The sequence below is a fragment of the Chiloscyllium plagiosum genome, chromosome 11 (genome assembly GCF_004010195.1).
Source record: "Chiloscyllium plagiosum isolate BGI_BamShark_2017 chromosome 11, ASM401019v2, whole genome shotgun sequence".
NCBI lineage: Eukaryota > Metazoa > Chordata > Chondrichthyes > Orectolobiformes > Hemiscylliidae > Chiloscyllium > Chiloscyllium plagiosum.
The window spans coordinates 27,764,088-27,775,827 of NC_057720.1; the positions used below are offsets into that span (position 1 = coordinate 27,764,088).

Sequence of the window (11,740 nt, forward strand, 5' to 3'; positions counted from 1 at the left end):
AGATGCTGGAGATCAGAGTCGAGATTAGAGTGGTGCTGGAAAAGCACAGCACCACTCTAATCTAGACTTTATCTGAATCGGTTTGGAAGACCATTCTTTTTAGATTAGATTCCCTACAGAATGGAGACAGGCCCTTCAGCCCAACAAATCCACACCAAATACCATACCGTATACTTACCCCTGACTAATGCACCTAATACTGTGGGCAATTTAGCATGACCAATTCACCTGACCTGCACATCTTTGTGATTGTGGGAGGAAACCGGAGTATCCGGAGGAAACCCATGCAGCCACTGGGAGAAAGGACAAACAGTCGCCCAAGGCGGAAATCGAACCCATGTCCCTGATGCTGTGAGGCAGCAGTGCTAAACACTGAGCCACCATGCCACACCAGTCTCTGCAATTTTTATTTCTGCTGCTTCCCGTCATGTTGGCTGTTGCAAGTTTTGAATCAACATTTCATGTATCCAAACTCCGCTTCACGATTCGAGTCCAGATTTTAAGTTAACATTCCAGTGCAATATGTACTGACTGTGTTAAACTAAGACCCTGTTTACCTTTGAGTATAAATTGTAAACAAAAAAAAGTGCAGAGCTATTCAATAAATAGAATGATCACTTATGATCTTCAGAAATTTGTATTTAAATGGAAGCTATTGTTCTATGTATCTACAACATCTTGTATCCCTGCCGATAGTTCATCAAGAACAACCGTCACCAAAGTGTACTACCAGATCATTGATCTTGTTACTCCTTGTGGAACATTGGTTTTCCTGCTGTGCTCTCTTATATAAAGAGAATATAATTGGCAGCTGTGAATGAAAATGGGAAAAGTAGCTTACATATTTTTGGTTTAGGCAAATTATATCATTTTGATTGGATACCTCAATTATTCAGCCGGTCCATCTGTTCTTTCCATCAGCATATTTGTTTTTGTTTTTTTAAATTCATCTTCATAATTTATTTACTACTTTTTAAAAATTATATCTTTACCTCCCTATTCCTACCATTTTTCATTGTTTTATTAGACATTGTTTTGGGTTAAGAGTGCTACAATTTCATAATCTATTTGGTTTACCTGTTTTTCAATGATCCTTTACAGAAAGTGAGCGGAGCTCCTTTCAGTTGTTAGAAATATGGTGAGATTTTTGATGCTACCAGTGTAAAACCAAAGAAGTGGAGTATCAAAATATTTTCTTACTACTGTCTTGTTTGCCAAAAAGTAATGTGTGGAAAGTTATTGATGGTAAAGATTTGAGTGTTAAAAAAAATGCAAATAAAAGTAAACTTTTGAAGTTAAATTAATTTAAATTTGACATTGAGTGCATTGCAGATGTGAGTTTGTTTCCTAGGCCAAGTTATAAAGTGCAGTAAAAATATGTCTGGTGGTGTACATGGAAACAAATTGACCAGTATTACCAAATATCCCAACCATATAATTGTGTGCTTTTATCAATGATGTAACTTTGATCTCTGCAGAAATGCTTCTATTGTAAGAAAAGAATGAAGAAGACTGGTGGTTGCTGTGTGCAATGTTCCCATGGCCGTTGTCCCACTTCCTTTCATGCAACCTGCGCCCAAGCTGCTGGTGTGATCATGCAGCCTGATGACTGGCCGTTTGTAGTCTTTATCACTTGTTGCAGGCACAAAACACCCAATCAAGCAGAGGTAGGCTATGTTGAAAAGTAGCAACTATTAATTGATGCTAAATGGATTGATTGCTCCACACCTCCTGCTTGTCAAATAAATTTATGTCCAGCATTGTTTTCAATTGCATTTGAGGTACAAGGAAGGGAGTGCAAGGACCAGTTCACCAGATTAATCCCTTTGATTGTAGACTTGTCTTTTGAGGATACTCTATCTACATTCTCCGAGTTTCAAAGAATGAAAAGTATCTTCATTTGAAACTTACAGAATTCTTACATGCCTTGACAGTGTGGATGTATATAACATGTTTCCCCTGGCTGGTGAGTCTAAAACCAGAGGACATAATCTCACAATGAGGGTTAGGCCATTTAAGACCGATGAGGATGATGAATCTTGGAATTATCTAACCCAGAAGGCTGGAGACTAGTGACATGAAAGAATATGGAGATAATGCGGGAAAGTGGCATTGAAGGAATAGCTGGGACCTATTGCAAGGGTATCGGTAGGCTTATTGAGCAATTTAAAGGTGACGGGCAATTGGCCTAGAAAATGTGTAAACATGAGAAAGAAAGAGAGGTAAACTCTGTGTTAAACAGTGGTGCTGTTAGCTGTTTGACTAAAGAGAATTGAACAAGAGTTCTGTAGTTTTGAAAGATAGAGAAATCTTCGAACAGTTGGCTAGTTATGTGTTGCTAAGTCTTAAAGGCAGTGTGTTATTAATGGTTAAGTGAAACAGAAAGTGGGGGTTGAATGCTCACAAGCATTAATGAGCCAGAAGAGAGGTCAAGAATGTTTGCCAGATAATAAGACTGGTATGGTTAAGCTTGTTGCTTGTGAAAAGCTACAATTATGATTTAGTGCTAGAATGTATTTCCTAAGAGTGAAGGGGAAACAGCCCCAAAAAAGGAAGATGGACCATCAGAACTTGAACAATTGTTCAGACTATTCATGACAAAGTAGCTTTTGAGGGAGGTTGAAGGCCAGGTCATGAAAACCAAAGAATCATAATGCCTTGTAATGTTTTACCAGGTTTTGGTTACCCATTTTGTCCAATTAAACCTTTTGGACTACAACCTGGTATTGTGATTTTTAACTTTGTACACCCCAATCCAACACCGGCATCTCACAAATCATTTTGTTATTGATATCTTGGGTGCGGGGAGTGGTGTGTGAGAAATCCATGGGATCTGTTCAGATAAATGCGAGGTGCTGCATTTTGGGAAACTGATGTATAGACATTGTTTTGGGTTTTAGGACTTATACACTTAATGGTAAAGTCCTAGGGAGTGTTGCTGAACAAAGAGACCTTGAAGTGCAGGTTCATAACTCCTTGAAAGTGAAGTCGCAGGTCGATAGGATAGTGAAGAAGGTGTTTGGTATGCTTTCCTTTATTGGTCTGAGTATTGAGTACAGGAGTTGGGAGGTCATGTTGCGGCTGTACAGGACATTGGTTAGGCCACTATTGGATTATTGCGTGCAATTCTGGTCTCCTTTATATGTTATGAAACTTGAAAGGGTTCAGAAAAGAAGATTTGCAAGGATGTTGCCAGGGTTGGAGGATTTGAGCTGTAGGGAGAGGCTGAACAGGCTGGGGCTGTTTTCCCTGGAGCGTCGGAGGCTGAGGGGTGACCTTATAGAGGTTTACAAAATTGAGTGACATGGATGGGATAAATAGACAAAGTCTTTTCCCTGGGATCGGGGAATCCAGAACTAGGTTTAGGGTGAGAGGGGAAAGAAATAAGAGAGACCTAAGGGGCAACTTTTTCACGCAGAGGGTGGTACGTGTATGGAATGAGCTGCCAGAGGATGTGGTGGAGGCTGGTACAATTACAACATTTAAAGGCATTCGGATGGGTATATGAATAGGAAGGGTTTGGAGGGATATGGGCTGTCTGCTGGCAGGTGGGACGAGATTGAGTTGGGATATCTGGTCGGCGTGGACAGATTGGACCGAAGGGTCTGTTTCCATACCGTACATCTCAATGACTTTATATTTGCTATATGATGTGTTCTGTGTGCTTGACCATTATTTGTCATTAGCCGTATTTGTTGCATGCTATGTTAGCGATGTTTTCACAGTCTGAATGTTTTTCTGTCAATAATCTTTGCGTCTTCTTCAAGTTCCACTTCTAATAAGCTAGTTAGTCATTGACTAAAGAAACCAGCCAAATTGTTTCTGTTACTTAACCAGAAGCAGTCTAAAAGTTCCATAATTGGCTATATCACATTCTGGTAAAATTTATAATCACTGGAAGAGTGGGACTGCAAAGAAATCAGTACACCCCTCCAACCTTGGTTGTAACAATCTTCAAAGCCACATAACTGAGAGCAGGCTGGATGGTGCAATGGTATAATGCACTGGACTAGTCGTTACAAGACCCAGAGCACATTGGTTCAAAGGCACATTTAAATTCAGTTCTTGAAATCTAGCCTCCATGATGGTGGCTAAGAAGCTATAATCAATTATGGTAAAAACCCACTGGGTTTGCTAATGTCTATTTTAGGGAAAAAAGTTCTAACCTTATGTGGTTTAGCCTGCATGTAACTGCATTCCAACAGCAATGTTTCTTTTTTTAAAATTCATTCACAAGTTGAGTGTTATTCCTGGCTAGGCCATCATTTATTGTCCATCTTGCAGTTAAGAGTCTGGAGTCACGTGTAGGCCAGACAAATTAAGGACAGCAGTTTCTTTCCCTAAAGGATATTAGTGAGCCACTTGGGTTTTACCAACAATTGGTAATATATTCATGGTCATTATTAGACTCTTAATTCCAGATTTATATTGAAGCAAAATTCTACCATCTGCTGTGGTGAGGTACAAACCTGGGTTCCCAGAATATTACCTGGGTCTGTGGCTTAATAGTCCCATGTAAATGCCACTCGGTCATTTACTTCCCCAATGAATGTGATTCATTGTTAACTGCTCTCTGAAATGGCAGACGTACTATTCAGTTCAAGAGCAGTTAAGAATAAGCAACAAGTGCTAGCCTTGAAAAAGGCCAGAGCTTAAGCTGAATTTGGGTCAACTTCTTCTGGACAGTAACAGATGTATGCCATTTTTCTGAGCCATAGATGTTTATTGTCTTCCCATTTCAATTTCTAAAAATATCTGCTGTGGGTCCTATACAAGTATTCTTCCGCAGTCCCCTATCAATTTAAGAAGGGAAGACTCCTGACTGATCGTTGTGCACTTCCTTGTATAGCTAAATATACTCATCCTTGCTTTTCCATAATTTGTATTTTTTAACTATCACAGTTTTTCTTCTATTGCATACAGTCTGTACAACATTGTATTGCATCAATTACTCATTCGCCTTTTTGAAGGCAGTAATGTCTTTCTGACTGCATGAAATTTTTTTTTTTAAAACAATAGAGCTCAGCCCTTTGATAATTCATTGGGGTGATGTCCTCTTCAGTTATAATATTTTAAGACTTTATTTTGGCAGAATCTATTAATGTTCAACATTATTCATGGGTAAACTATATAGCAACTTCAGCACTGGAGCAGATTGTGCAGTTAAATATGTATATTCAGTTGTTGTTTGCCCAAGTTGCAAGTCTGCACTGTCAGCTTTGCAAAAGCAACTCAACTTTAATTTTTTTTTAAAGAAAATAATTTCCTTAATTAGCAGCTTAATTTCCTTAATTAAGCAGCTCAACTTTAATATTTTTTTTAAGGAAAATAATTTCCAACAGTGTGGTGGAGACAGTTTTGAATTGTGGCTTTCAAAGGTGAATTTGAGTACCAAAGGTGGCTACATTTGTAGGGCCATGGGGAAGAGTTGGGGAGAAAGGCAAAAAAAATGAGGACATCAGCTTCATGAACTTCTGTGTTGTAGTTGTGTGTTAGGAATCATAATTGTTTCATCTGTCCATTTATAATTCACCTCTAAGTATGGTTATTACAAGCATGTCCTCTGACATCAAAATTTAACTCTTGTGAGTGTTACTCCTTGAGAAGATTTGAAATATAACAATTCGATCCTTTCTTTTTTTATCCTCTTTCCCTCAGTCTCTTAATTCATTTTTTCTTCACATTCTTACTCCTGCACATAATGGATATTGAATTTATCATCTTTAATTCACCACCTTTTCAAAGATCACTCACTTCTGATTCTTCTAAACTCCAAAAGATATCGGCCTAACTGCATTCACCTTTTTGTCATTGTAACCCCAAATTCTAATAGTAATTTTGGAGAAGGCATTAAAAAGGAAATTACAGATGCAAGTAATAAAGGTATGTCTATAATTATGGATGACTTCAATCTGCATATAGATTGACTAAATCAAATTTAGTTGCATTACTGTAGAGGAGGAATTCTTGGAGTATATAAGGTAAAGTTTATGAATCAATATTTTGAGGAGCCAACAGTAGAAAAGGCCATCTTTGTTTTGGTTATTGTGTAAAAGGGAATGAATGGTTGACAATCTAGTTGTACGTGGCATCTTGGAAAAGTGACCACAACAGGATAGAATTCTTCATTAAAATGGAGAGTGACATTTCTGAGACTAGAGTCTTGAAGTTAAATAAAGGAAGTTACAATGGATGAGATGTGAGCTAGCTATGATAAATTGGGTATCGTTATTTAAGAGGATGACTGTTGCTTGGTAATGGCCGCATTTCAAGAGTGCATGGGCAAATGTCAAAAATCCTCCCAGACTGGTGTAAATATGAAACAGGAAATGTGGTCAAACTCTGGCTCACAAGGGAAATTATGGATTGTATTGAGTCCAGGATAGAGGCATATAAATTAGCCAAACAAAAACTTGAGGATTGAGAACAGTTTAGATTCCAGCAATGTGAAACAGAGACTAATTTAAGAGGGGGAAAGTAGAGAATGAAAGTAAGCTTGCAGGGAACATGAAAATCAGTAGCAAACGTTTCTGTAGGCTTGTGATGAAAAAATGATTAATTGAGATGAATATAGAAATTTATAATGGGAGATCAAAAAGATGGGAAATTAAATATACACTTTTTTTTAGTTCCATCTTCACAAAGGAAGGCAATAACTCTTCCAAAAAAAAAGTGGAGGTTTTTGGAGGGAGTAGGTAGTGGGCAGGACAGGTTCTCTTCTCCAAAATTCCCCACCCCCTTTATTTGCAGCTCCTGTTACACCCACCCGCAGTCTTGAAGAGAAGGGTTACAAACGAAATATTGACGACTCCACCTCCTAATACTGCCTGGCTTGCTGTGTTCTTCCACCTTCTGCTTGTCGTCTTATAAAAGATTTTTTTACAGATTAGATTACAGATTACATTACAGATTACATTACAGTGTGGAAACAGGCCCTTCGGCCCAACAAGTCCAACCGAAATATTGACGACTCCACCTCCTAATACTGCCTGGCTTGCTGTGTTCTTCCACCTTCTGCTTGTCGTCTTATAAAAGATATTCCAGAGCACCTGGAAGATAGGACAGTCAGCATGGACTTCTGAAAGGGAAGTCATGCTTGACAAATCTGCAATTTTTTTGAGGGCATAACTAGAGTGTGTAAGGATAAGCTAGTGAATATGGTTTACTTTATTTTCAGAAGGCTTTCAATAAGATTCCACATAACAGATTAGCAGGCAACATTAAAGCACATGGGATTAGAGTTCATAGACTTAAGTGGATTGAGAACTGACACAAATTGCTGGAAAAACTGAGCAGGTCTGATAGTATCTGTGGAGAGAAGGCAGAATTATTATTTCAGGTCCAGTGACCCTCTTCAGAACTGGACCACAAAATGTGTTTTCCCTCCACAAATACTGCTGGGCATGCTGAGTTTTTCCAGCAATTTCTGTTCATGATTTGCAGTTCTTTGGTTTGTTTTGTTCAGATTGAGAACTGGTTCACAGACAGGAAGCAAGAGTAGGAATAGATGTCTTTATCCAAGTGGCAAGCAGTGATGAGTGGGTCCTGCATTGATCAGGGCTTGACCTCCAGCTTTTTAAGTTCGCAGATGAAACAAAGCTATGAGGAGGATGATTGTGATTTGGACAAGTTCAGTGAGCGAGCAAATACTTGACAAACAGGCAGGCAGATTATTATCTATGTGGCAGTAGCTTGGGATACAATGAGATCTTGGTGTCCTTTATACCAGTTGCTGAAAGTAAACATATAGGTGCAGCAGGCAGTGGGGAAGGCACATGTTATGCTGGCCTGCACAGCAAGAGGATTTGAGTACAAAAGCAAGGATACCTTGCATAGAGCCTGGTAAGACCACACCTGGAGTATTGTTGCAGTTTTGGTCTCCTTATCTGAAGAAGGATATTCTTGCAACAAAGGTTTACCAGACTAATCCCTGGGATGGCAGGATTGACGGACAGGGGGAGACTGACTCGATTAGAACTATATGCGCTGAAGTATAGAAAAATTAACCTATAAATTCTACCAGGAATAGACAGGGTAAATGCAGAAAGGGTGTTCTCAATTAATGGGGAGTCTTAAACAAAAGGTCACATTTTAAGGATGAGGGCCATGCCTTTTGGGATATGGATGAGGTAAAGTTACTTCACCCAGAGGGAGGTGAGTTTATGGAATTCACTGTTGAAGTCGAAACATTGATTCCAATGATCCAAAAATGTGAGCCCTTCTCCCTCGCACCAGCTCCTCAGCCGCATATTCATCTCCTCTGTCCTCCTATTCCTACCCTCCCTAGCTCGTAGCACCAGAAGTATTCCAGATATGACTACCCTGAAGGATCTCCTTCCTTTCCATTTTTCGATATTCTCCCTTCAGAATCTTTATCCTTTTCTCTTCCTAAGCCATTGGTTCCAATATATATAATGACCTCCTGATGGTTCCTTTCCCCCTTGAGAACATTCTGCAACCTCTCTTGAGAGATCCTTAATCCTGGCACCAGGGAGGCAATACATCATTGAATTCTCGCTGCTGGCCGCAGAAACATCTATCTGTGCTTCTGATTAGAGAGTTTCAATCACAATTAATTGCTTGGAACCCGACGTACCTCATTACGTTAAAGCCTGTCTCAATACCAGAAAGCTTAGCTGTTTGTACTGTATTTCCCCTGAGAGTCCATCACCTCCTACATTTTCCAAAGCAGCATATTTGTTTGAAATGGGCATAGCAAAAGGAGAGTCCTGCACTACTTGCCTACCATTCCTACCATTCCTGGAGTTAACCCATCTACCTGACTGTATCTGTGGCTTTTCTCCCTTCCTATAACTTACATCCATCACATTCCTCCCCTCTCCAGCTCTCTTAACTTCCACATTGCCTCTAACTGACGTTACAACTGATCGATGTGATCTGATCGGATTCACAACCAAAGACACTTTCTGCAGACATCATCATTAGTAGCACTGGAACTCTCCCTAAACTCCCAAATTTGACAGGAAGAACTTGCTCTAGAAAACGGTGCTGTCCAGGCTAACTTAGTACTCATGGTTTATATTTTAAAAATTCTACTCGAGAGACAGAGATTTCAATGAAACACATAATCAAGAAAGAACCCACTACTCACTGCTGTGGACTTACAGCAAGGTTACACATTTAAAAACTATGCACTTATCTGTTTCTGTGCTGTGAGCTTGCCCACACAGGTTCCTCCAAGGTCACCAGTGAGTTTCGCTGTTTGTTTATTTTTCCTAGACACACTCCATTGTCCAGAGATACATGAACTACAAACAGCAAAGACAGTAACTGTGCTAACTGACACGGCAGTGAATCTGCAGTTTTGCTTTTTTTTCTCTCTCTCCCTCACTGACCATGTGCTTGCTCCCTTTTGTTTGTCTTTCTCCCTTTTAAAAGTGCTGTTGTTTTGACTTTTTTTTCCCCAAAATTCCAAAACAATGCAACAGCATATAAAACAGTAATTGGTGCTCCTGGAATTCGAGGAAATCTCCTCAAACACCTAAAAATGCCTCAAAAAAGAAGCAACTCTTACAGCCATAATTCTTTTCCCATCCTCCATCTTGGATTCCCCAGCTTATGCAGTTAATGGTAGAGCCCTGGGGCGTATTGTTAAACAAAGAGATCTAGGGGTGCAGCTGAATGGTTCCTTGGAAGTGAAGTTGCAGGTAGACAGGATGGTGAAGAAGGCGTTTGCTACGTTAGCCTTCATTGGTCAGAACATTGCATAGAAGTTGGGATGTCATGTTGCAGCTGTATAGGACATTGGTGAGGCCTCCTTTAGAATGCTATGTACAATTCTGGTCACCTTTCTATAGAAAGGATGCTGTTAAGTTTAACAGTTACAGAAAAGATTTTACAAGGATGTTCCTGGGACTGAAGAGTTGAGTTATAGAGAGAGCCTGAATAGGCTGGGGCTTTTCTTCCCTGCAGTGTCAGAGGCTGAGGAATTCCCTTATAGAGGTTTATAAAATCATGAGGGGCATGGATAGGATAAATAGCCACGGTCTTTTTCCAAGGGTAGGGGAGTCCAAAACCAGAAGGTTTCAGTTTAAGGTGAGAGGAAAAATATTTGAAAAGGATCTGTGGGTTAAGTTTTTTTCTGCAGAGGGTGGAGTTTATATGGAACAAGCTGCCAAGGAAGTAGTGGAGGCTGGTACAATTACAACATTTAAAAGGTACCTGGATGGGTTTATGAATAGGAACAGTTTAGAGGGATATGGGCCAAATGCTGGCAAATAGGGAAAGGTCAGATTGGGATGGCTGGTTACTGCAGATGAATTGGATCGAAGGGTCTGGTCCATGCTATGGGACTGTTACAATTCTATAATGTTAATGTGGCATTCAAAGCAGCTTCATGTGTTTTAAATATTTTATATTCAGAATGAATGAATAATATCAATGTTCTTAAAAGATTATGATTTCACTTTCCACAGCGTGCCAAATTAGCTTTGAATGACATTGAAATTGGGCAAAAAGTCATCTCAAAGCACAAGAATGGACGTTTTTATCAGTGTGAGGTGGTAGGATTGACTAAAGAAACATTCTATGAAGTGAATTTTGATGATGGATCCTTCAGTGACAACTTGTATCCAGAAGATATTGTGGTAGGTGAAATTCTTGCTTTCATGATGTGTGTATCGGAAAGAGTTTTTTTTAATGTAAAAGATTTTAATCTGCTGTTTGCATAATTCTCAAATCTTCACAAAAATGAATCTGCATCTTGATTGGTTACTGAAAATTTGCCTGATGTCTTAGAATAAATATTGGGAATTTTGAGTTTGGTCGTAATCAGGTTTATGTGGTGCTTTCATCCACCTTTGTGTTTTTAGATTAGATTCCCTACAGTATAAAACGGACCATTTGGCCCAACAAGTCCACACTGACCCTCTGAAGAGTAACCCACCCAGACCCATTCCCTACCCTATATTTACCTGACTAATGCACCTAACATGATGGGCAATTTATCCTGACCAATTCACCTGACCTGCACATCTTTGGATTGTGGGAGGAAACCAGAGCACCCAGAAGAAACCCACGCAGACACTGGGAGAATGTTATTATCATGGAAATGCTACATTAATAACCTATCCACTGTACCTGCTTAATATATATGGGGGTGGTCTTTCCCAATTTTCGTTAGCAAAAATTAACATGATAATTGTGATTTTCTTTTTAAGTTGTGCTATTTTTTCCAAGCCCTTAATGATGCCTTTATGTAGCAATGCCATTGAAATTAAGGCAATTTCATGTTTTCCCACTGAAGAGTACCTTGAAATAAACGTTGCTTTATAATATTACTTTTTTAAATTTACATTGTTCTAACGCTGAACCTGGACAGCTCTACTCTAATAGAAATCTAATTCTCGAATTTGCTGCTGATTTTCAGAGCCGGGACTGCCTTAGCTTGGGACCCCCTGCAGGGGGAGAGGTTGTACAAGTGCGATGGACCGATGGGCTGGTTTATGGTGCCCAATTTGTAGCATCACATGTTATACAACTCTATCAGGTATGAAATTAGGCACTAGTGTATTGTGCATACAATAATAAGCCTGAAGTATTATCCGCCGACATTTCCGCCACCTCCAAACAGACCCCACCACCAGGGATATATTTCCCTCCCCACCCCTTTCCGCCTTCCGCAAAGACCGTTCCCTCCGTGACTATCTGGTCAGGTCCACGCCCCCCCCTACAACCCACCCTCCCATCCTGGCACTTTCCCCTGCCACCGCAGGAACTG

General features: G+C 39.8%; 1 protein-coding gene across 1 annotated transcript in view; it reads left to right on the plus strand.

Moving 5' to 3' along the window:
• LOC122554241 (lysine-specific demethylase 4A-like) overlaps positions 1 to 11,740 on the plus strand; it is a 68,834-nt gene that overhangs the window by 46,303 nt on the left and 10,791 nt on the right. The window contains exons 18-20 of the mRNA XM_043698958.1: positions 1,479 to 1,667; positions 10,437 to 10,607; positions 11,390 to 11,509. Of these exons, the coding sequence (XP_043554893.1) occupies positions 1,479 to 1,667; positions 10,437 to 10,607; positions 11,390 to 11,509 (480 nt within the window). The remainder of the gene's footprint in view (positions 1 to 1,478; positions 1,668 to 10,436; positions 10,608 to 11,389; positions 11,510 to 11,740) is intronic.